The 27,397-nt window shown below is 35.6% G+C and overlaps 1 protein-coding gene across 1 annotated transcript in view; it reads left to right on the top strand.

Annotated features, from left to right (window-relative positions):
- The window catches only part of LOC149562225 (zeaxanthin epoxidase, chloroplastic-like), a 116,507-nt gene extending 89,424 nt beyond the window's left edge, over positions 1 to 27,083 (top strand). The window contains exons 10-16 of the mRNA XM_089825765.1: positions 25,096 to 25,141; positions 25,321 to 25,385; positions 25,500 to 25,601; positions 25,748 to 25,802; positions 26,167 to 26,255; positions 26,359 to 26,446; positions 26,538 to 27,083. Coding sequence (XP_089681891.1) covers positions 25,096 to 25,141; positions 25,321 to 25,385; positions 25,500 to 25,601; positions 25,748 to 25,802; positions 26,167 to 26,255; positions 26,359 to 26,446; positions 26,538 to 26,621 — 529 coding nt within the window. The 3' untranslated portion in view covers positions 26,622 to 27,083. The remainder of the gene's footprint in view (positions 1 to 25,095; positions 25,142 to 25,320; positions 25,386 to 25,499; positions 25,602 to 25,747; positions 25,803 to 26,166; positions 26,256 to 26,358; positions 26,447 to 26,537) is intronic.
- Positions 27,084 to 27,397: the final 314 nt, after the last annotated feature.

Below are 27,397 nucleotides of genomic sequence, written 5' to 3'. Positions count from 1 at the left end.
CCGCTGAAGAAATACCACCTAATTCATTACTGGCGGTAAGAGAAGGAAATAATTTAATAATGTAATAATGAATTTCCATTAGAAATCAGTGGCATATCATAAGAAAGCTTGGAAATCTACATTTTACAACTTTCAGGGATAACAAAAAGTTTGCTACATCCATATATAAAATATGCTCTTCAAAAAACCTTCGACTACATTCCCAGTAATGACCTAGGAGTGAGGGAATACAAGACCAAGGGCTGCTGTAGAAATTTAGAGGAGATTATATCTGAAGTACATGTCAGTAATTAGATGGGACATCTTCAATTAATTTGTTGAAGATGTAATCATTAAATTCCAATGCGCTGTTGTTATATATTCAAAGTCTAATGCATTGCTTATGTCATAGGGGGAAACAGAATTATAATCTGTGAGAAAACATCTAAACTTTACCTTCTGAGTGCTGGAATGAATAATCTCTGTAGTTTGAACACATCTACTTCAGATCCTTGTGTTAATATGTTGGTTATCTGCCTTTATGTTATTTTTTAATATAGCATTTTAAGCAAATGATTCTAATCAAATAACATTAATGTTTCAGATCTTCCAGACAATGATGGAGGCATTTGAAACTAGCAATTTTATTTATTCTTTAAAAGATGGTTCTACTGTGCAGCTTTAAAACTGCCTATGATCGTTAAACCGAATGTGATTTACTCATCCTTCTCTTCATAACACAGGATCCTCTACCTTGTTTGGTTGTGTTTCAAACAGCTAAATCTTTTCCATATTATCACATCTGTTGAGTCAATAATTTTAGACACTATTGAATTCAATTGCCCGCTTCTGTTTATATAATATCCTGTTGGGTTTGATCCCATAAAAGTAATCATTGTGAATTAATTCATCAAGACCTTCGGATGCTGACCTGGAATCTTTTCCCCAAAATTTACTTTATACTCAACCTCTCATCTCCATGGTTCCTACCATATGAATGGATGGTTTGATAAGAAATGCGAATTCCTCCATCGAAAGCTCCAGTTTTCACTAACACGACCCTCCCTCTATGACATTTGTTTGTAGAGAATATTGAGGTCTTCTATATCATAATTACAGTTCTTGAACTCAGCTCAAAATCGACAAGATGTTTTATTATTTAAACAAAAACTAGGTAAAGGATAAGAACATTGAAAAAATAATGAAATATAGAGATTTTTAAGGATTTAAAAACCTTTTTCATGCATCCTTTACTAACTAAATGATAAAAACACAATAAACTTGTAATAACCACCCCTATTTTTATTTTTTGGCTTGAAGCAATGTATTGTTGATTGTTAGCTTTGTATTACATGCATGTAACTCAAGTCCACATTTACAAATACTCACAAGATTAAAAACTGCTGGAGTGGGGCATATTTGCTCCAACTCAATCAATAAAGTAATATGAAACCCACAAATGCAATGCTCTTAAACAACTTGATGAGTGGGTAATGTTTGCTCCAACTCATTTAGTACAATAACATGAAATAGAAAATGAGCATGCAACTATCTTGTTAGAGTTTTAGGTGACTCTACAACACCCCTAGGATCAAATGAAAGACCACGATAACTTTCACAAGAGAATGACAAGACAATTGCATGAAGATGCAAGAATGCTCTTATTGATAATGGACTTGATAGACATCCAATGGATTGATTTGAAATGTACATAATAGACTTCCTTATATAGGAGAGGCGATAAGAGACAATGATAAGGAGAAGATAAGCTATCACCCACACAAGGTGGAATCACATGTCCAGGAAAGGTGGATCATTCTCCATTATGCAATGAAGTATGTGTGATGATGAGGATGATAATGTGATATGTGCACTAAAGGTGGAATGAGATAACAACTATGACCACCTAGAGTGGAATTCTCCTACACCATGCGTTTAAGTGAGGTGCAAACTCCTGAGTGTCTCAATCACAAACTACTATGCAATGCATTATCCTAAGTAAGCTTAAGTAAGTGTAATTAGCGAATATTTAATTACACCAACACCCCCAATAAGTGCAACTTAGGGGAATGAACTTAAACTCACAATGCAAGATGGGTCCCGGCAACAAGGCCATTTTAGGTACCCATGTATAATATGCAAAGAAATACATGAAAATGTAATCTCTCATAAAGTGGAGAAAGAGAGAAAACCTCATGGGGAAAACCCTCCTCCAAAAGAGAGATGAAAACAAGATGCATGGATGGATGGAGTACTCAAGACTCCCCAAAAATTGCATACTATCATGTATATACAAAGAATGATCCCCCCATAGGAAGGAAATAAGGAGACATGATATCCCCCCCATAATGAAGAAGCTCCAATGTAGATGAAGAGTACCTACAAGCAAAATATAATACAATGCATACAAGAAACATGTCTCCCCTTAGGAAGAGATAAATACATCATATGATGATGAAGCCACTCCATGTAAAAAGTGAGGGAGGAAGAAGGTCTCCATGTATGCATCTTTGAAGATTGAATATGTGTCTCCAAGCTCAAAGATCTTGTCCCACCATCAAGCTAACCTATGAGATGTGAAAACCCAAGAGAACATGAAGAGTTGGGAAATCCAATCTCCAAAGAAGGTGAAGAAGTATCTCGAAGAGAAACCTCCTCAGATGTATTAACCAAATTTGCATCATGAGACTCATCTGAAAGAGCATCCAGGAATTCATCCCACACTGCAAGATCTGAAGCATAAAGATTATCCTGTTGAATAGTAGAACTCATGTTTGAAGAAGCAAGAGGTGGAGGAGTAGGAAGTTCAAGACTTGTCTCAAGAACAAAATGATTCAAGTGTCCAATGTTCTCCTCACATGAATTATTCACCCTTGATGAAGGGTTAGGTACATCATGAATATCATCATCATTATCAACAAAATGTGCAAAAGAATACACACGTGATGTATGATCAACAACTCCCATAGCTATGACATCTCTTGTCTCCATGTCCCTATAATAGACATAATCAGGAGTGAACTCAACAATTTTACCTTGTGCCCCATGAGTAATTTGGTGAATGGAAAGGATATTAGTGGTCAAGGATGGTACACAAAGAACATCATTGAATGTACCCTATCCCATAGGAATAGAACCTTTCCCACAAACCTTCATGTATGTATTATTACCCATCAATATAGGTGGAGAATTACAAGGCTCAATAGAAGAAAACATATCCATAGAAGATGCCATATGATGTGATGCACTTGAATCAAGAAGCCATTTACCTTGCTTAGGATGTGTGGAAGCAATGAGTGCTTGTCCTTTTCTTTTGGATGATGATGTAGATGTAGCAGCTATCTGATATTGAGAAGGAGGAGAAGACACTGATGAGGGCAACTGGATATTGTTCTTTTTGAAGAATGTGAGTAAGCTCATCAATCTTCTTATGGAAACATTTATGCTCATCATGTCTTAACTTTTTGCAATAAGCACATCTATCTCTCTTTCTTCTAGATGTTTCCTCTCTTGAAGAGGTCTTGGATTCAATATTATGTTGTGAAGGAGAGTCATCATCTTTGTCATGTTTCTTAGGATCCTTGTGTTATTTATTTCCCTTTCCTTTGGGAGCCTTTGGAGAGGAGTCATTTGCAACGAACGCCTGATGCTTGAAAGGCTTCAGTTGACCCATGTGTGCTAACTTTGCTTGTTCCCTTGCAAGTTGAGCTGCAAATTCATCAAGAGAAGGCATTTTGTATGCACTCCCAAGAGCATCCGTAATAGCATAGAATGTGGAAACAAAGATTGAATATTCAGGACCTACCTTGGAAAGAGTAGATAATATCAATTGCTCATCATCTCTAGTAATGCCACAATTAGAAAGCTCCAATCTAATGGAATTGAACTTAGAGAAAAAGTCTTGAATATTGTCAAAATCACATGTACTTAGACCTATAAGCTCATTCTCCAATTTGAATTTTCTTATTCTATCAGGTTTACCAAAGATTCCTTCCAATGTAGTCTAGGCATCAGGAGGATGTGTGCAGGATGCAATATGATATAGCAAATCATTGGAGATGGTAGATATAAGAGAGCCAAGTGCTTTATCCCTTCTATCAAACCATTTCCTTCTTTTTGCAACACCTGTAGCTAGTTCTAGATCTTGTCCAAGAATCATTTTAAGCAATCCAATACTCATCAACTGATTAGAAACTGCTTGTTTCCATTCATAATAGTTATATGGAGTGAGCAATGAAACTTTTGAAAAATCCATAATGAAATCAAATGATTACTGAAATCAATTGATAACTCCTTCAAATTACTGACTCAATTAAGAAAATTGAAATCCAAGTATTCACCAAGTGCAAATATAGCCAAAAAAGATCTATTTCTAAAAGCGATATGCCCACTCCAAATCACTGAACTCTGATTACAGATCTGGAAAGTAGAGGAAAAATCATGCACTTTCAAAAAAAATTGCACTTGAAAATGTTACCGAATGTGCCCAAATAGAGCCTTGAAAGTTGCAAAAAACGGGATTTGCGATTTTCAGAAAAATTTCTGAGACAAAGATCCAAAATCACCTACACCACTATGTAGATTGTGAAATTCTACCCTAAAACAAAAAAAATCAAATGGCCTTTGAAATTATTATTTTTGAATCGCCGCCACCACACCTTGAAAAATCAAATGGCTCTAAATTTGGCCTCAGATGTCCGATTTGGATGAAACAAAATTTGATTTAGGGGCTTTTGGACCTCCTCTATATGATGCCAACCTCTGATTTGCACCAGCAAGCTACAATTTTCACCTGCAATAGAAGGTCACAAAATAGGACTCTCAAAATCTCCTCCAAATTGTGATATCCAAATTGCCAAATGCTGCACCAACAATAAGTCAAGCCAAGATTGCACTTCTTGAGAAGAAGTCTTCACACCATGAGAGCTCTAATACCATGTTAGTTTTAGGTGACTCTACAACACCCCTAGGATCAAATGAAAGACCAAGATAACTTCCACACTAATACCATGTTAGTTTTAGGTGACTCTACAACACCCCTAGGATCAAATGAAAGACCAAGATAACTTCCACAAGAGAATGGCAAGACAATTGCATGAAGATGCAAGAATGCTATTATTGATAATGGACTTGAATCCTTGATAGACATCCAATGGATTGATTTGAAATGTACATAATAGGCTTCCTTATATAGGAGAGGCGATAAGAGATAATGATAAGGAGAAGATAAGCTATCACCCACACAAGGTGGATCATCCTCCATTATGCAATGAAGTGTGTGCGATGATGAGGATGATAATGTGATATTTGCACTAAAGGTGGAATGAGATAACAACTATGACCGCCTAGAGTGGAATTCTCCTACACAATGTGTTTAATTGAGATGCAAACTCCTAAGTGTCTCAATCACAAACTATTATGCAATGCATTATCCTAAGAAAGCCTAAGTAAGTGTAATTAGTGAATATTTAATTACGCCAACATATCTAATGGAGTGGGGGTTTATTACCATCACCACAGTGAAGAATGTTTATACATGAAATAGGTAATGAACTAGGAAATACAATATAGAGATCAAACTCTAGATAACTAGATGGTAAAGCCTTATTACAAACATATAGCTAACAAACCCACTTTCTAATAATTGGATATGATTACATGCAACAACAAATCAGTAAGGAATAACACTCAAAACCCTAGCCACCCAACTTAAACTCCTCAAACTGAAATAGCATGAAGAAATCAGATCTTACTATACTTAAAGTGTCCCCTAAAGAGCAAATTTTTGCATGCAAACCTCAAATTGAAGAAGAGTGGACAGCCCATTCACTTATGAAGCACAGCTGTGATCCAAGTTAATTTCCCAAGTTGTCTCTTTTTACAATGTGAGAAATGGTGTCAGCAAGGGGTTCCATCCTTACAAACCAAGAAGCAACAGCTGCAATTCCTTTGAAAATCAGAAGCATAACAATATCCAAATCTTCAACAACCCAAAATGAGAGCCCCAGTCCTCCCTTTATAGCTTTCAACTGTTTTTATTTTTGAAAAAACACTTTTTTGCTTATTCCCTATTTGTTTGGGAATACTTTTTCCCTATTTTTTTGCTATTTTTCCATGAATGCTTTCATTTAGTTTTTTCACTGTGACTCTTTTAAATAAAAGACCACTTTGAAACTATACACTTTATTTTAAATATTTGACCTTTCCCTTGTCCCCTATAAAATATCTAAAAATAACGATAAAGTTAAATATTTAATTGAACTTTATAAATCAACAAATTCTCATTATTTAATTTAATAACTCTAGACTATATTAAATTGCAAGGTCAACTCCATTAATATTACTAAAAATAGCAGATGTCTTTGTTGTTGCTCATCACTGAATTAAAATTAGTAAGAAGAAAATGTTTGAAAAGGGTCCAAAAAAGTGTGTGATGCTCATTAAACATGTCTAAACAAACTGTTGACTTCAAAATATCCCTTTGATCTTGCTGAGACCAACCCAAAAAACCAGCACCAGCTGCACTACAAGAGAACTAGAAAGTGGGGTCATTACAAAACTATACAAAGAAAAACTGCCTTGACCATATACACAATTGATGACTAGCATGAAAACTAAAAGTAAAAAAATTGTTTTGTTTTAGACTTTTAGTTGAACAAAGCAACATTGTTAGATTTAGAAATGATAAATATTGTTCAATGTATACAAATATTATGGAGTATGAAATCCATGGCGTAGAGCAAATTAAAACAAGTTTATGGCTTAGAGGAGCCTACATCACTTGTCCCATGTCCAAGACCACAAGTTCTATTTGGGTTTCCATTTCTTAGATAAGTCTTTAACCATGTTATCTACCTACATATAAGCAGCACCAAGTCCAACATCCAAGGGATCTCCTTGTGTTGTATTCCCCTCTTTGCTATGGCTACTGCCTTTACCTCTCAATCCACCTAATTAACCCATGCCATGACACCATCATTGAAGACAAGATTGTTAATCTCTATGATCTAATCTGAGTGTGGACAAACCTCCTCTAAAGTGATAGGAGACAATTCAATGCCCAAGATGTGTTTGTGATGGAGGCAAATTTTCTAATGAACATATGCAAGATCATTCAAACTTTGCATTGACAACTTATTGCATTTCTTGGAGTGTCTATGACTCTATGCTAAAGAATACTTCTATTGCGCTCACATCTTGAAGCACTACACAGTTGTCTCAAGACACGAACTACAGTCCTTTGAAGATTTGGGATCTTAACATTGAAATTCTCCCATAATGCATTTGAAATGAGAAAAAAAATTTAAAAAATAGTTTTATTCTATAACTTTGAGTTTCATAGTTCACTTTCACTCATAGTTAGTGGACTCACACTCAAAGAGTACTCGAGATGCCCAAAATTTTTGACTTGGCAAATACTTAGCAAATACTTGAGCAAAACTTGACAACTTAATTTGTGTTGAAATTCAAATTTCTTGTACCACATTTTTTTTGCAAAAATAATACTAAAGGGATTAATTTAAAAATAGGAATTTTGTGGGGTTCACCACTTAGTGTGTTGGTTAAGTGGTAGTGTTGTTCTCTGCACCTAGGTTCAAACCCCTGTTGGGACATTGTGATCGTCGACTACCTTCACTGCTTGCAGGGTTGTGCCTCAACTTTGTAATAAGGGGATGGGGTCCTCCATTTGTGGTCTCACTGGTTCATAGCTCTATGTCAAAAGTGTTTCATGTAGAATCGGAGGACGTGTTGTGCCAATGTCATCGGTCATGTTAAAAAGTCTACTAGACATTTAAATTTAAAACAATAACAAAAAATATTGGCATTTTGAAAGAGAAAATGCATGGTCTGTTTTAACTAGCATTTACCCAAATTGGCTTTCTTACTAGCTTTTTTCCTTTGTCTGCAAAAATTCATGAGTTAGACCATAGTTCCAAGAATCACGGCGATTCATGCGATTCACGCGATTTGGCGATTCGATTCAAGCCAAACGATTTTTTGTGAATCGGTGAATCGAATCAGCGATAAAGGGTTTATGAAATAAGTTACTCACTAAATTTCAAGGGTTTTTTAAATTTTCCGATTCATGGCCGATTCGATTCCGATTCATGGCCGATTCACGATTTGATTCGGCCTTGCCGATTCCGATCCGATTCCGATTCTTGTTACTTTGAGTTAGACTTTTAAAAATCTGTCTAAACATAAAAAAAACAATATACTTGGTATCTTGAAGAGTTAAGACTTTTTAAAATCTGCCTACCCAAAAAAGACAATATACTTGGTATCTTGAAGAGTGCTCATAGAGTTTGCAAACTATGGTTCCAATATTTAGTAATGAATCTAAAATTTTAAAAGAGAGAAAAGTTCAATTTCCAAATTTAAATTCTGCCTTTAATAGATTTTTATCTTTCTGTGATGTTGTCCAACTTGCCTTTCATCTCTCGTGCAAGATCTCCTCATGGAAGCCTAAATATCCCTCAGTGACTAGCTTTGGTCCAAATACTGAATTGGGTTCCATCCTCTTTACAGCTATGTATATCCCACTCAACACCTCCTCATTGGTCTTGAAATTTGAGCAAAATCGGAATACCAGTTTGAGGAAGTAGCAAACTAAATATAAAAGCTTTTGAAACTAAAGGTGTCATCAACCATTCAATTATCTCCCATACGGGATAGTACCTATCCTCAACTCTTGAATAAAAAAATCTAATATCCTCCTTTTGCCTATCAAAATGCCCGAATGTAGTACATCATAGGGTTCTCTCCATCAACAACTCATGGGAGAACAGCTAAAGCATATGTAAACTACAATCGCTGTGAAACATTATCATAAATAAGTGCAAGCAAAAATAGTAAAATGAAACAGAAATACTGATAAATATGTAATGCAAAGTTACCTCTACAATCTACTTGGCTAGTTGGTAAAAAATACTCAACAAAGATCCAATCAACCATGTAAACCTTTGGATTGGTCTTTGTATATGGTGACATAGACCACTTCTTACTTACAAAGATGTGCCTCAAAGCTGTTTTTGACTGAAGGAAGGATTGCAATGTGATAAAATTGTTGTGAAGTGGGTTATTCCTAAGTTACCAGATTCTCTCCAGCAACCCTCAAAGTCTGGTACAATTCTGTACAAAGTCTGGTCCTTGTCAAATTCTCTCCAAATTCTCTTGTCGAGCTGTGAATTTGCTGCAAATTCTGTCAGAGGAACCCAGGCAGTTTATGCAGCGAATTTTGAAGAATTTGCTGTCTAGACCTGGGTTGAATTTGGTCTTGGTGTGATAAAATTGTTGTGCAGTGGGTTATTCCTAAGTTACCAGATTCTCTCCAGGAACCCTCAAAGTCTGGTTCAATTCTGTACAAAGTCTGGTCCTTGTCAAATTCTCTCCAAACTCTCTTGTTGAGCTGTGAATTTGTTGCAAATTCTGTCAGAAGAACCTGAGCAGTATTTGCAGCAAATTTTGAAGATTTTGCTGTCTAGACCTGGGCTGAATTTGGTCGTAGAACATTTTTTAAGACTTTTTCAAGTGTTTTTTTGACCTCTCAACCCTAAAAAAGATGTTTATATGTCGTTTATGCATTTGTGTATGAAAATGAAAACTTGCTCATAAAGGAAATCCAAATTGACAGTAAGTGACATCTAAATTGATGATTATAGAGGAATGTCTTTAAAAAGATATGATATGTTTGAATCTGGGACTTCAAATTTGTATCACCTTATGATATAGCCGGGTTAGAAATGCTCTAACCAATACAAAATAAAAATTCAGATAACTGCACTTATCTTTTGACAATTCCTTTCATCTTCAAACTGTCCCCATGATATGGAAATATGTTCCATGCATGTCACCAAGCAAGCGTATCAAGTTGTATGTGGTGCTAAATGATGCAATTAATGTCCTATTGAACTGAAACATAAATTTGGTGGTGTATTATGCTATGTTCCTTTACTATTAGCAGATTCAAGTATGGATTTATTCTTTGTTGCATATATATACACAGATATATATTTTTTAAAAACGACATTTTGTACGGATGAATCCAAAATGAATCAGAACCCAAGCCCAAAAAAGTTTAGACAAATTTCGAACCCGAATCTCGAACCCGCGTCTGTACCGGAATCCAAACCAGCAACTTAGGATTATTCCTAGACAAGCCAAATCTTTCTTATTTTCCAATTTTCCCATGATGAGGATCCAAATATTGATTATATATATTTAAAAGTGTCTTGCATAATCCATACCTGTTTTGATCCAAGAAGTTTGACAAGATCCTTTGATATGAGGTCAAAGAAATGAGCAACACGAGTCCAAAACAAGGTGGGTTGCCTATCTATAAGAAGGTTACCTACAACAACATAATTTGCTGCATTATCTATAACTATTTGTACTATGTTCTACCTTAGGCAAGACTCCCTTCAAGGATTTATAAAGGAATGCAACATATTTGTGTTTCTCGAAGTATTAATTGATTTCAATGAACACTGTACTTTCCATGAAAGAAAAAAACAGCAGTTCAATAAGTTAGAAATTTAAAATCTTAATCACTAAATCAACAGATTTCACAAAGTACAATTAACTGAAAGTAAAAGAATATTTTGTTAAACTAGGATGAAAATATGAAGCTTGAATACTCAAAACAATTTACCCTCTTTACAGAGGGAAACAACCCAGCTGAAAAAAGTTGTGAATTTTACTAATAAAGAAGAATAAAGAAGATTTAAATACTTCAATATGAAGTTTTCCGGACTTTGAATAAACAGAAATAGATGATGAATGAACAACTAATGTTAATATTCATTAACTTGCTTATTTCACAAGCAGTGACAAATGACCATAAGATGTTTCCTTAACAGAACAGAATCAAACTATATATCACAATACTAAAAGTCACACTTGTCAATGCAACAGATTCTCTCAAAACTTCTGCCTGAAAAGCACTCACTGTCAAAAATGTTCTTGCCCAGAACAAAGAAACATTTGAGAGAAACTTCTAATGATCTCATCGGTTTTGCAGACACGTCCGTTTGCACAATAGTGCTCCAACTAAGCACCAACGCTGAGATGGCAGGAAAAGCCAAATTGAGAGTGGCATGCATATTAATGACATGGCACCAAACATGAAAAAACCTGCCATTATTCTTTGGAGAGCTTCAATCTTTCAAATGGGCATTGACTAATGGTAGGAACGGATGAAGTTATTGATTGCCATGTTAGCACTAATGATGGGGACTATCTTTGAATATGCGGCTCACACAGCTCACATTCTGCTGTCCGGAACTTCAGTTGTGCACACTTGATTGAGTCCCGTGACTACACATGCACAACACTATGGCCAACGAACAAATAAGTTAGCATAAATATTTTCCATAAGTAGAATAATATGCACCAGATTGAGAAATAATGTGAGGACAGATGGGTAAGTACTGAACTCATAAAAAATCATAACACAAGTGCTCTGCACATAATTACCAATCATAATAATCTTATTTATGTTTCAGAATTTCATATGAAGCTATTAAATCCAACATATTTAACAATGTTCTATCAGTCCAACCATTAGTCATGACGGTAACCCTTCTTTCTCCACATGTCACTTCATTTGTCAAATTTGGCTTTTACGTCAACATTCTTTTGACCCAAAATGGAGCCTTTTATCTTATTATCAAGAGCTTTGAACCCTGCACCACTAAAATTAATGACATCTATCATACTTTTCCAATAAGGAGATCTACAACACATTAAAAAACAAATTAATTTCTTAAACTGAGATTTTGACTTTGAAACTTCACTATCACATACTCTTAAACTGAGATTTTGACATTAAAAATAGTGTAACACGGGGACTCGCACCCCCTCCCAAACGTCGAAGTACCCGTCCCCAAGACATCCCCGGACCGAGTACCCAAATACCCAAATACCCCACCTCCACCATTCCCCAACCATGCCGCTGCTAGGATGGGTACGTGAATTTCCGTTTGAATTTTGATTTTTGAATGTTACTATTGGGTATTTGTTACGTCACTATGTTGAATGTGTTGGTTCCCAAAACTGTAGATTGGAGTCCTACAAGTCTTGCCAACTTGATGCTGGGATATCCAATCAGTTATGCCAACTTGACGAGATTGATCGATGCGATCCAAATCCCTTTGCGCTTCTAGTTCTGCAAAACCAAGGTGGGTGTACCTAATCCTGAACAAAACACTTAAGCCCAAGATGCTTATAGCAGATTTATTAGAATGCAAATGTAATAAAAGTTTTCAAAATGTCAAGAATTACACAAAACTTTAATTTGCAATTACGAATTAAGGATAATGAATATATGAGTGTTTTAAATAAAAAGTAAGTATTGTAGATTATTGCAACAAATGAAAATATTAATTCTTTAAAGGAAAGATATGAAATAATTGTCAGTGTATGGATTGCCAATTATGAAAAATATAAAGACTACTGCCAAAGGGTGATAGAGTCAGTATTATAAGTTTAAAACATACAACTTTATAAAATTTTATGCACATCAATTATAAATAATTTAGTAATCAAGAAGCGACAGATCAAATATATGGACTCAATTTTAAAATAGTCTAGAATGTATTTTAACTCCTATTGTTCGGAGACAAACCGGACGTAGATTCAGAAACAATTAAATATTTCACAATATCTATGATGTTCGATTTTTAAATGCTATATTGATCCTATCCACTTATCTATCATATTAATTATTTATAAAATTAAAAATAATAATTATAAAGGACAAGACTATATAATATCATAACTCTAAAGCTTCATGCAAATAAAATAAATATTTCTTACTAGTCATGCCGGAAATAAAATTGAACCAGAGACACTCCTTAGGGATGATGTAGTTTGACTTCAGAATCGCAAATAAAAATATTTGTTCAATAATCCGAAATTCACAAGCTTAGTTCAAAAAATCATTTCTTTACCAATGAAAGAATATAATATATCAAAGTGCATAAGATATGTAAAAATTTAATATGAATATGAATTGTCTTACTTGCACATTTTCATCTCATATTTATAAATGATGGAAGGGTGCGAGACTTTCCTTATAACACCGTGACCCTTCATAACAAATAACTGATCATTTGTTATATGGTAGTATAACCTTGGTACAATTTAATGTAACTTTGTTATAATATAACCGACAATTCATGCGTATGGTTCCATCGATTTATACTCTCCTATTTCCCTCACTCGTCTACACTCCCCATGAAGTGCCATCTTATATCTCCTTTTAATTGATAAGTTTGCCTTCCGCTCCATACTATTTGCACTTTGCATTTGAGCTGGAACTCCTCCGTGTTTTTATCCATACCTGCGAGAGACATGAAGTATTGTTAGATACAATTTAGTAATATATGACACAAAACTCCTGTATACTGGAGCCGCATATGAATTGATTGTCTTCCATGCTCTTGCATTTTTCAATCTTTAACAGCAAATGCCCTATGACCTTCGGGAGCTGAATATTTGTTTAATATTTTTCTTCGATTGTCATATTCATCCGCCTTGATTTATCCATTTATGGAGCTTCAATACTTTGTGACATTGTCTATAATGCTTTCTCCATGACAAAATCATTGAATGTTCGTCCCTTACAAAAGAGTCTATTCTACTCCATACGGTGATGCCTGGACATTTTGTTTGGAAGTTTTGATACTTATTCACTGAGAAACTTAAACATTTCAAACGATTTTATTCTTCTGTCGGTGCTGATTAACTTAAACATTTCAAACGATTTTATTCTTCTGTCGGTGCTGATTGCTTTTATCTGCATGTCTTTGAATTGGGATTTTTGTAGACTGGATTTGCTTCCTGTACGTCTTGCTACTGCTACTTCATAGAGGAGTATGTGACTTGCTCAATAGTGGCTGTTGTTGATGCCACGATATCTGACTGGAAACCCTTAATTGAAATCGGTATCATATGTTCTCTGCCACACATGGCTTACTAGTAGGATCGTCTTATCTGTATGGCATGTGTCGTCAATTTCATAGCCTTCTATTACTTTTGAATCTCCAGATCTTTCTGATCTCTTCTGCCATATTCTTCCAACAGATTTAAGAAAAGATCAGATGTTATTTATTAAACAAAACTTGGATGATTTTATTTCCTTATAGATTATCCCAATGCAGACTAGACTCACACAAATATATAGATAACTTGCTCTTATATTGCACATGGGGTTGCTAACTTCATCGGGCTGCCATGATTCCAATGTTTAAAGAGTCAAATTGTCATGATTATCACTATTCATGTGTTCACTGAAGATGCTCTTTTCACATTCATTCGATATTCTATACTCCCTGCATGATGAAATTAAATTGGTCACACTCCAACCCGATGGCAAGCCATTGTCATTCTATTCCACTCTGATGTGTGCACCTTAAAACTTATCAGATATATATTAAAAAATAAGCTCGAACAGTAATACTTTGCCATATGAGAAAATCAATAAAACATAGTAACTCTTTATACAAGATTAGAATGAAAAACTTTTATGAGACATGAAAGATCATGCTGCAATAGTGCTTCAATTCATCATTGATGGACACGTATATTGCTCCATGATTAAGCCTAGGTAAGTTAAGTAGACATTCACTGCAAGGATATATGAAATCAGTAACATTTTGTCATTAAACTTTCTCTATCCAGTGAACCTTGCATATGAACATAAATCTCCAAATCCTTCTTTCTTTGGATTCATATTTGCTCATTCTTCAAGATCAAAAATGGAGACCAGAATTTTAGGCTCCATCAGAATGTTCAATGATTCTAGTTCATGTCGCAATTTTGCTATGTTCAAGTATTTTAATTTAGTATGTTCTACTGAAACATCATTTCATAACTAGCATTTCATGTTCTATATGAATACTATACAACACCCCTCCTTGCCTTGTCCTCCCATTGCTGCCGTCTCAAAAATTAGGCCCATTTTCCCCCTGTCCTAGAAACCCGTCCCAATGTCTTGCCGTCCTGACACACCCTAAAACTGGTGTAACACTGCTTAAAAAATAAAAATCAATAGACATAAAAATCAAAGAGTGTTTTAAAACAAAATTAGTAACAATTTCATGGCTACATGAAGTGGAAATAAGTAAAAGAACTATATCTCCAGTTGCACTTTTTAATTGGAGCTATGAATGGGTGAGGTAACAAATGGGGCACTTCATACCCAATACAAACAGTCAACTTGTTGTTGTTCCAACCCATACTCATAAGTGATGGTTGGGACCCTAGAGTGCATGGAACAAAATATGAATTTAAAATTGATGACGGCTTATGAATTTGAGGTCCAATGCTAACATCGCCACTCCTTATAGATCTAGAAAATGGAGGTATTGAAGAACTTTCTTCACCAATGATTGCTACTTTTTCTCTTTGCCTCTTTAATAATTCTTTTTGTTGCTCTAGAGCATACTAATGAGAATTGCCATGAAATTGCCTAAATCGCCAGTTTGGCAATTTGATTCATGGTTCCTCATTTTTTTTGAACTAGTGAATTAGATCAGCAATTCCATCACATGAATCACTGATTCATGCAAAAAATCGCCAAAATCACCTTTTTGAATTGCAAAAAATCGGCTGAGCTTGAGGATGATGATGAGGCTTGAGCTAGAGCCTTGTCTTTTCATTTTGTTTACAAATACTGTTAGACATACGTTTCATGGATCTTCATCTTACACACATTTGTGATTTGATGTCTGATGGATCTTCATCTTACATACATTCTATGATTTGACTCATTATGATCCTATGATTTCTATTTACTTAAGCTACAATTTACATTTTATGTGTAACATAGTTATGTATGTGATGAATTTATCATTTATTTTCCATGTTTATGTCTATTTGATGATGTCATATTGTGTTTACGTTATATTCAATAAAGGGTGCATGGAATAAGTATTAAATTGTTAAAAGCTCTAAATTTCAAGGGTTTTTTGAATTTGCTGATTTGTGGCTGATTCGATTCCCCTTCATGGCTGATTTGCGACTCAATTCGGCCTTGCCGATTCCGATCTGATTCCAATTTTTGTTATTTTGCTCTAAAGTTTCTAATTGACTTTACACTTCACATATAACTCCAAGGTTTGCTTATTTGCATGATTTAGCATCATGACATCATCTGTGTACAAGGTGATACTTCAACTGATGAATACCTTCCCCAAGGATTATTTTTTTGCATGGATACATGTTTCTTCCCTAGGTATGCCATGTCCCCAAAACCCTTTTTAACTTGGGTAGACATTGTGCTTGAACTTTTTTGATCAATTTTTAATGAATAGTAGGCAATAAATTATAAATGGGAAAAATTAAGATTTTCACTTTTAATTTTTTATTTTTTTTAAAACTAAGAACAAATAGGGTTTGTAGCTAAAAGAAAAATAAAAACAATGAAAAATAAGATAGGGTTTAACTACTTTCTTTCTTTTCCCATTAACCTTTAATGAAATAAAATAAAATAAATGGAGAACACAACAGAAATTTGAAAATAAAATAAAAAACAAAAAGTACAAATTAGCATTTTCAAATTTGCTCCCCAAATCCTTCTTAAGCTCCTCTGGAAATGTCAATAGTAGCTACAAACCTGCCAAAATGATCTTCAACCACTATTTAATCCTCAATAAATCTTCTGGTTTCTCTCTAATAACATTCAATTTGTGCTCAAACAGTAGTTTTCCACTCCTTGTGTTTGAAAACAAAGTGAATGTCATTTTAGAATTGAGGAGATCACTTTGTGTTTTTGTTGAGTTTTTCCTGTTTACAGCATAGGGTAAGAAGTTCAACACATGTATAACACGATTCAATTCAGAACAAGTACTTTATTCATGTATGCACTTGCAGATTACAATCTGATTACAATGACTACAATGATCTATCAATGATTCCAAAGTCCATCTCGGACGTGTACATATACCTTTCCGAAGGGGTGACTGAAACGTCACGCGCCTGTTCGGATACTACTCTACCCATCAGCTACATTATACATTTATTGACAATATCATCCCCCCAAAAAGAAAAAGTCGTCTCCGGACGACAATTACAAAATATCTGAGACAAATTAACAACAAAATACATTAATTGACTAACTACAACAAGATAGATTTGTTTCTGTCACATCACTTTCACATTCATCTCGGAGTAATCTGAATTCTACTATAAATTCTTTTTTAACATTCTCCCATGTATTAAGTTTTTGAGGACCAGTGTTAGAAAACCAATCTATCGCCACATCCTGTAGGGTCGCTAGAAATTGTCTTGCCCAATCATCCTCATCCGTCACACCATTTGCCGTCCATATGGTTTCACATGTTTTACAATGTCTAATAGGGTCTGCTGAACCATCACCATGAAACTTGGGTAACTTTTCTTTAGGGCCAGCCATCATTACTTGCCTTTGATTCTGAGGTACTTGTGTACCTGCGCTGTTCTGAGCTCCCGCGCTGTTCTGGACTCCCGCGTTGTTCTGTGCTCCCACGCTGTTCTGGTCTTCTGCGCTGTTCTCTGTTCCTGCGCTGTTCTGGACAACAATCTTGTTTCCAACAACTGCGTTGTCTGGTGAAAAGTCTTCAAGTGACGTTCTATTCTCCGCCTGTATCTGTTCGTCCGGTGTATCAGGAACGAAGAGATCACTCCACGCTCGTGCTCCCTTCGCACTCCGAGCTGTGCGAGTTGCTTCCCTTCCGTTCGGACACTCTCCCCTCGGCGTATACAGGTTAAGGAATTCTTCCCTTGTTTCCTCCACCAAATTCAAGCCTTGTCGAGTTTCTTCCAGCAATTCCTCGGCACTCAGCCTACTAGGTGAGTGCACTCCCTCCGTCTATGTCTCTTCACCCCTTCGGTGCCCCTCGGCAATCTGCTGCTTGCTGTGTTAAAATTAAAATTTCTTCTGCTGAACGTAGTTCATTTTTATCTTTCACCTTATTCCGATCTTTGTTTGGCAAATTCGGCATTAATCTTCATATCATTCGTTCGTTTCGGGTATGTCCGGCAACGGCGCCAAATGTTTGTCGCATAGGGTAAGAAGTTCAACACATGTATAGCACGATTCAATTCAGAACATGTACTTTATTCATGTATGCACTTGCAGATTACAATCCGATTACAATGACTACAATGATCTATCGATGATTCCAGAGTCCATCTCGGACGTGTACATATACCTTTCCGAAGGGTTGACTGAAACGTCACGCGCCCGTTCGGATACTACTCTACCCGTCAGCTGCATTATACATTTACCGACAACGATCCGTCAAGTCTAGTGAGTTTGGGGGACTCAAAGAATCTCTAATAGTCACCTAGGATTTGGATCTTGAGTCTGCGATATTTGTTTGGTGTGGTTTGCCTCAAGATTTGTCAAGTTTGGCTGAGTCATGTAACTTTGTTCTATGATGTAAGAAGTTGGATTCTCTCAAGCACCTTTGTCACACTTTTCCATCTTACAAGAGCTAAATGATAACATGATTGCAAGAGTATCCCAATCCTTTTGCACACTTCTTCCCCGAATAAACTTGTGAATATGGCCTCAAACATTAGCTACAATATGTGGGTTCCCTAAGCTGGCTCTCTTCATAATGTGCCCAAACAATTCCTTGTCATGGTCCCCACATCTTCACTAAGTTTTGCCATTTTCTCAACATTTAATTTTAGGAGAACTATCATGAAGTTATGTAGTATTAGAGTCATAGATTGCAAGGGCCTCCGAGTGGAATTGATCAAATATGGTGTCATTGCTTGGCCTTCCCTTTGGGATATCTATCTTTTCAGTGAGGTTGTTTATTCAGGTTTTCCTCAATCTTGGTCTTAGCATATACTTCGTCCTATTCTTATGTATATCTTCAATGTTGGCAATTACAAGAGTATCATGATTATGTCATGTCCCCTTGCTCCATGACCTATGTTGTGATCTATGATGCCTATTTTCTACCAGCAATTTCCCTCTTGATCCAAATTTGTGTATAGGGGAAATAAAATAAAATATTATTGCCCAACCTTAGAACTCACCAAACACTCCACTCTAAACTGAGAGGAAAACAAGGGCTGAGATCAAGTGCACACAATAGCACTTACAAGCCATATGCTAAAAATAGAAACTCTGTTGGAACGCACTGAAATCACCTGCTAGAGCTTTCTGTAGGGAACCAAGTCCCCTAACCAACTTCACTTAACCTATGAGAATCCAAGAATAGGCTAATGAAAACCAAAACTGACCAGGTGCAACAAGAGGACATTATACTACATCACCCAGAGATGCTAAGGCCTTCCTTATTAGTTGGAAATAAAGAAGGAACAAATTTAAAGATTTTTCCATAGGGAAGGATATCAAGTTTCAACAAGCATGAATGCAAAGGAAGAAATCTTGGCTTCTGATACAAACAAACCTAGGAGCCTGACCACTTATGTGAAATATCCCCGCTTGATCTGTAAATGTAAATTCTCATTTTTTTTCTGATTTTCTGCTTTTCTTTTTAACTTTTTTTCTTGATATATATGTATTTTTCTGGCTTTTGCAAATTCTCATTTTTTTGTTCTTTTATAAATGTTGAAAATAAATGCAAGAAAGAGTAACAGGAAATAACTCCTAAATGCAAACCAATCAATATTTAACAAACTTAGGGCTTTTATTTCAATAAATTCAATCTAGCACATGCCCTACTCATGCCAGGCAATGATGATATCATCATAATAACAGCAAGTCTGATATTATTCTTAACAGAAGCCAATTAACAACTCTAAATCTAATGAAGCTGTAACTGAGTTTTCAATGCCTAAAGTTGCCATGACAACCCAAAGAAAAACATCCAGCTGGGGAAATGATGATCTGGATAGATCTGTATGGTCTGATTTAATATTAGCAATCTGATCTGAATATGCATTGATAACCCCTTGTCACACCCTTAAGAACAATTATTCTTGTTGCCAAGAATGGCATGGCTGGTTGTTCGCATGGAGTACTGATGAATGGTGTCTACACTGTTTAGACATGCTCCTTGGTCGGAATCAACAATGAGTCCCTGCCAATACTCTCTGATGCAACCTGAATATGGATTCCTTTTATTATTTCTCTCAGTGAAGTAATAGTTCAGACCCTTGGGAGGTCTTTCACTCTTGTAGGCCCTCTGAATTGAAAGGGTTTTCGTCCTTACAACGTATAAATCTAACCCTGAATGCCAGCTCTCATGATTCAATAAAAGTTTGTTTATTTTCTCCTAGGTTTTCACAACCTCATGGGCCTTCTTATTTTATTTTTATTTGTTTTAAAACTACTTGTGCCTCCTAGGTGGGCATACCCCTTGGTGGCCCCCTTTTATTAAATCACTCTAATAAATTATTATCAACTTTATAAATAAAGTATTTTATTTTATTTAAACATTAAAGCCAATACTTAGTATTTTAAGTTTTATTTGGAAACCCTTTCTACTGAAAACTGATGATGCACCTGATCTACCAGTGATGTCTACAAATAGTAGGCCAACTCTAGGCTCATAAAAAATAGGAGACTATTTTTGAACATCTAAAATAGCTCATACAGTCCCCTACAAGACTCCATCTATTACTGTTGGGTCCCCTATCCACTATGTGAGAACCCTGAGAGTAGGCCAACCCTGCTAAAATAGAAGTACCTAAGAAGGAGGGGATATTACACTAGATAAAGATAAAGAAGTGAAGTTGTTAAAGGAAGAATCAAAGTTTAGAGGAGAGGCTGAAAAAGAGAAAGTGGAACAAGGAGATTGTCAAGTTGCCCTTCCAGACATTGCAATAGAGGAGCATGCTAATTGCTGACATTTTCCTAAGTTATCAATGCTGGTTCTGATGCTGATGCAGGTACGGGGTGCTGATGTGCGGATGCGTGGATTTTTTTTTTTGGGTGGATTTTGTATGCATTTGGGTGCGTCCATATATATATATATAAACTATAATTTATGTATGCAAAGAAATGCAAGAAATATACAAAAATAAACCATTCCATAGCAATTACCATATTCGAATTGAAACAATAGTAATGTCTAATTAGTAAATTACTCAAGTTCAAGATTCCAATGCAATTCAAATTACAAAATCAAAACATAGTTCACGGTTCAATGTTGATCAATTAAGAGTCGAGGCTCAAGATTCACAAATCAAATTCAGTAAATCAAAATCATAAGGATTCTCAAAAAAATCCACATTCTCATCATCTCCTTCTGCTGCAACACTTGCAAGTTCATTTGAACCAAATGAGAAGAGAGTCCAGCTGCAATGAAGATGAGAGGAATGAGCAATGAATAGCCTATACTAGGGCCGTGTTAAGGTTTTGGGGCAAAAAGAGAAAATATAATTTAAAAAACCAAAAAAACACGTGTTACATTGTGTCACTTAAGTGACTTGGCGCTTAAAAATCACGGATGCTCTGTGGATTCATGTGGATGCTTCATGGATGCTTCAGGGATGCTTTCCCAAGCATCTTGCGAGAACCTGTAGGCAAACTCCATGCATCCTGCCCACCTCCCCTACGCATCCAAACACCTCCGTGCATCGTCGCGCATCCGCACCAGCATCCGGGTAAAACATGCACGCACCGGTATCTAAGACATTTTCAATGCTTTAATGCCATCTCTTTAGGACGTTTGCAAAGAAGCACATAAAGTTGAGTCTCATCTTGAATGTCATCTGGCTTCTAAAATTGAAGATGAACTTAATCTTGCAAATGCTTTTGCCAATGAGGAGAAATACTTGAGTCTTCGCAGTACTGTTGAGATCAAAGGGTATGCTGATTTGGAGTTTGCTAAAACAGCAACTAATGAAACTATGAATACATATAATAACTCATTCATTGAGCTTAACATTTATGCAAGAATTTGGAAAAGGTGATGATAGAGAGGTAGCTGATTTTGAAAACTACCTTAATGAGGACAATTCAAAAAACATGGTTTTGAAAAGAGTCAAAACCCCTGGCTGAGTTTGATCAAAGGAATAGTGCATTGCAAGTTTTGAAGAATCAATTGTTGCTTGCTGAGGAAAAGATTGTTTAAGCCTCAACTTATTTTGATAATGCACACAAGCTCATTGAATACCTCCTTTGGACAGCTCTACTTGAAGAGAGACAAAAGGGTTTAATAGTTTGAGCTACTGTATCATTTCTGCAGACTATTAAGCATGCTTTAGAAACAATGAAATCACATTACCAACATTTTCTGTCAGATAGAGACTAGGGCATCAAGTTTGCAGAGAAGACTTGTAGAGCATTGACAAAACAGGAAAAGTTGACAAACCTAGCCTTAAGTTTAGTTCACTTTCTTTTAACAAAAAAAAAGAGTCAATCACTTGTTGCAGCCATATTGAATGGGCAAGGATGTGTTACAAAGACTATGGAAGTCAAACTATTGAAGGAATTAATGAGCCAGGGAGTGATGAAGAATTGCTCACTAACTGCAACAGCTCTCTGATTTCTGATGCAAAATCTTCTCTCAATGATTTATAGGCTATCTCTTGATTCATGCAATTAGAATATCAATATGGGAAATCTAAGTGATTGTTTAGGATTCTCCACAAAGCATATTTCACACTGGTAGCATTGCAAGGCATGCTCATCATTTTTCTTTCAGCCCACACACAAATGATTTTGTCATGCTTCTTATGATGCATAAGAATTGGATAGTAAGAGATTATATAGAACACTCTGGTATGTGGTGGGGCCTTCTCTGAAGAAGAGTTCAAATATTGCAAGAATCCTAATTTGTTTCGATATGATGAATCTTATGTTTAAATACAGGATGAGGAAGAAGAGACTTGACGCATGGGTTCTCTAGTTTTAATCAAAGTGGTGTAGCAGAAGGCATCACATTTTGGGAATTTTGACTTCCAAATTTGGCTTTGGGATACAAAGATTTATATGATTGGTGGATTATTCCACATTATAATAGATATAGACAGAGTTCTTGTGTTGAGTTTTATTAGGTATAGTAGAGAATCAGAGATATAGTGGAGCATTCTACAAGTTTGTTTAGGATCCTGGTATTGGCATACAAGTTCAGATTGCTTGGGACAAACAATCTTAAGAAGGGAAGACTTTCGTTGGGTAGCTGGAAGTGCCTCTTTTAGCCCATTTAATTCTTGTAGGCTGATTTAGGGATTTAACATAGAATAATTAATTAAATAAATTTTAAATAGTCCTAAGGTTCATGGGTTTTTTTTTGGTTAATTAATCAAAAGCCAAATCTTGGTCATAATAACAAAGTGAATTTATTTACGTGAATGGAGAATTTTTGAAGTGAGTCACTTAATGAGCAGAAAAATGAAATTAAATAATTCTCTCAAAGAGGGATATAAGAGAGTCGAGAATTAATAATCAATTTATTCTTGGCTTGTTATTTTCTTGGAGAGCTTTGAAAGCTTCTGTGTTTTGTTCAGCAAACCCTATGACAAAAACCCTTGCGCTTTTCTTTGTTGATTGGACAAAACCCCATTTTAGCCAACCTTGGCAGATTCATTCAAGATCAATGTATGCATTTATTGGATTGGAGTTGTAATTTTGGCTGGGGTAAATGATTTATCATTTTCACCTGCTTTGGGAACTTGTTTCACAGGAGAGATTTCATTGATAATATTTTGGTTTTCTATACATATAGAAATCTATGATGTTTATAGAGAATATTGTGGGACATCATTTTTAGAACTGTGGCGAAATTGAAGGGATGAATTTTCTGGCTAATTATGAATGCTATCAATAAGAAAAAATCAAATATTTAGAATCAGACACCACATAGAACAAATTCATTAAAGGCAGCCGTAATATTGTATTTTGCTGGGTGTTTATCTTCTGTTATCATTGGCCTTGCCGGTTGTAAGAAAAACCAAATGTTGGGCACAATGTTCACTTATGGTTGGTGTGAGTATTATACTTTGCTGGCATTCAATTAAAAATCCAGCATGTAGTATGGTATAGATTTAAGGAAAATGGAGGATTGTTGAGCTCACCACTGCCATGCTTGGAGCTGGCATGTGATTGCAACTGTTTAAGAAGAATTTGGGAGGTTGTTGGGGTTTTCGAAGCACCTTATTTTGCTGGCACAGATCTGTTGGGAATCCTGGGCAAGCTGAATAGAGTAGCATTGAGCATTTGGAAGGCCTGCGGCTTTACATGTTGGGCAATTGCCAGCTTCTGTGCATGAGTGTAATTCTTGGCATTTATAAGGGATCAGGGAATGAAATAATATATTTCTGTTCCTTGTGATTTTTAACAGCAATTGTATTTAGTTCACATTTCTTTCCTTCCGGCATGTATTGGATGTATGGCGATTATTTGATGTAATGTTCATATGATCAATGAATGTTGATTCCGCTTGGGTTATGAAATCATGTTCTAAGTCTTCCAATAAAAAACATTCTCAGCAATAGAAAATAGATCCATATTTCTGTGCAAACAAATTGTCTGGCAAAATTTCTGAGTTAAAAATTGTGAAATTTCAAGTTTGGTAAGGCCCATACGTTTTCACATCATTAAACTAGAGTAGGAAAGGGACTGTCAACTAAAACAATTTCCCATTCTTGAATCTTGGAAAAAGAGCTTAAATTTCTGTCAACAGAATAGTCAGACAGAAGCAAACAATTTCTACCAGATTGGCATCTGCTGTGTATATTGTACAAAAAATTGACACTTGTCTTTTGAAACGTATGAATCTTCAAGAATCATGGAAGTCATACTTGTAGTAAAATTTCCTCACGATGCTAAGATTATGAAAAGAACCATTTGCTTGTAATGGCCACAATCCTTAAGATTTATTTTTACATGTTAATCAACTCATACAAATCCCATATAGGCCCACAATCACTTAAACCCTAAAAAATCATGTACATGAAAGTCTAGATTTCATATCCTAAATGGGGCTTGTTTCTACCTTTTGGTTCCAAGAATTAAAAAATTGATGAAATATTAGTTGTACAGTTTTAGATCACTTCAACTTTGGCTCATCCGTCACAGAATGTTCTGTGTTTGTTTTAAATCTTGGTGATTGAAAGTTTTAAAATCCTTATTCAAATCACTTGTGGTCATGCACACTACTTGAATGGAATTCTTTTGATGTAACCACTATTTTTTTAATGCAGCTCAAAGCTAGAAGGGTGGGCACCAAGGTGCAGACTTTCTGATAAAGTAAGTTGTTGGCAGGCTGCTTTTTACATTGCTTTTGAAATTTCAACTGAACTATCTGCATTAAATTCTCTAAATTGTTTTCGGATGGACTGTTTGATTTGTTCTATTTGTTCAGTGAGCATGCCACTCCCACTATCATTGCTCCAATTTTCACGAGTGTTTCTTGTTTTGGTTTCCAGGCAAGCAGCGAACTACAGAAATGGTTTATAGATGATGATGCAATGGAGCGTGCTATTGATGCAGAGTAGGTCTCGTTAATTTGTTAGATAATTTAACATGACTGTAAGGCACGAGTCTTTGGAGTTGACTATTTTATTTTATCTTTTTTCTACTGACTTAGTATGTGCAATATTTCTAGCTGGTGTCTTGTACATGCAGACGACAGAATGCCTTCTCGAATATCAGGTGCTTCTGGAGTTTTTCGATTGAGCAGAGATGAGGATAGGCCTACTTTAATTGGGTATGCTCAAAGCCTCAAACTTCATTCTAGAAACCAAACGATTTTTAATTTTTCTTTGAAGTATTTATCACAATGATTTCAGAGGAAATATTGCAAGTTTCCCCGTTTTCTAAATAAATAAATAGAATTTATGTTTCTCTTGTCAGGAGCACTGCGTGTACATACTCAGAAGGTGTGCCAGCAGTGCTGCCATATCCACAGGTCAGTACGTAACTTTGTGGTGCCCTCCTTTAAATTGAACCAAATCCTTCAAAACCAGCAAAATAGTTATAATAAAAGTTTTGCTCAAAACAGAACTGTATAATACATGCTCTGTTTTAGTGTGTATTTTTCTATTGAAATAGTGTTTTTCTTCTTGGTTATGTTCTACATAACAATGTTATTTGATTGTCAATACATGGTTCTAATTTCTATACTGTATTCGTTTCATTCTTCACTGAATGCATGTTTCACAGTACAATGTTGGTACCAGTTGATTCCCAGTATTATTATTGGACAGCACTTTTCATCAACTGAGAGATACAATATTATTATTGGCTGATTTGTTAGTTTCTGTACTAAACAGGTTTCTGAAAGACACGCATCCATTACATGCAAAGAAAATGCATTCTTCCTGACTGATTTAGGCAGTCAACATGGCACTTGGATCACTGAGTAAGTTCGAAACATAGATGATACTAGATAGATAGAATGCCCAATCGAGGTACACTACTTCCACATTCTGGTATACTCTTTAATTGTCATCGTTATGTTTCAGTGAGGAGGGTAGGAGATACCGTGCTTCTCCAAAATTGCCTGTCAGGATACACTCTGGCTATGTAATAGAGTTTGGAGAAAACAAGCAGGTACTTAATCCTTCACTGCTTAAACTAGTTTCCTATAATTTAGATTCCTTTAATGATGGATTAAATTTTGCTTCCATCTTCAATTGTGTAGGCCACATTAAGAGTGAAGCTATACAAATCCCTACCGGAGCAGAAGTACACCGAACAAAACGTACCAGTTTTGGGTGCTGCGTAGGATATGATTAAGACAGAGTATCTAAACATAAAATCTGGAAAGCTAAGAATCCTTCGTTAAATATAAATTATTTCTGCTGAATAAGAAATTTCTTAACAATGTATAATGTATAGCTCACCATCCATTTAAACATTGAAAAACATTATTGTTGCACCGATGCTTAGTTGACAACTGAGGAAGAATGTCTGGGTGACATGTATGGAATGGAAGTTGTTGCTTGAAGCATTGTGTTTGTATACGGGACGAAATCAAGATATCCCCATGCAGTTTCATCATGTGCTCAAGTAATATTCACATGTTTCACAGACTTAATTTATGTCTGCAGGCATATAAGAGTGTCACAATGCTCAAGGTTCTTGCAATTTACTGTTGAGCAAGTCGAACAGTTTTCTTCTGCTTGCAAGGAATTCAGAAATGGCAAAGCAAATTTATATTATTATTAAATTAAATAATTATTACAAAGTTTGTTCTTCTCTATACTCTATTCATTTTAAAATAATTGTTAAGAGGTTTCACCCCAAAACTTGTTATGTACTGGCAAAGCTTTTAGTGCACGTAATACCTGTAGGACATGGCTATCCTCTGGTGTTTTTTTGGAAATTTCGTAAGCACGGCGGATTTTAAGAAAAAATTCATGACGAATTCTTTATGAATTCAAGGGTTTATAGTAGAAAACAACGCACAAAAAAAATTGCTGTGTTTTTGTAGATCTGAGATTTTTTTTTCAATATTGTCTTTTAAGAGCATTCTGTCCGGAGGATAGCCCGTGCCATGCC

Source organism: Cupressus sempervirens, chromosome 4 (genome assembly GCF_028749045.1).
Source record: "Cupressus sempervirens isolate cs-2001-9-10 chromosome 4, ASM2874904v1, whole genome shotgun sequence".
NCBI classification, from domain to species: Eukaryota; Viridiplantae; Streptophyta; class Pinopsida; order Cupressales; family Cupressaceae; genus Cupressus; species Cupressus sempervirens.
Note: the sequence above shows the minus strand (reverse complement) of the source record. Positions and strands in the feature narration are given on the sequence as shown.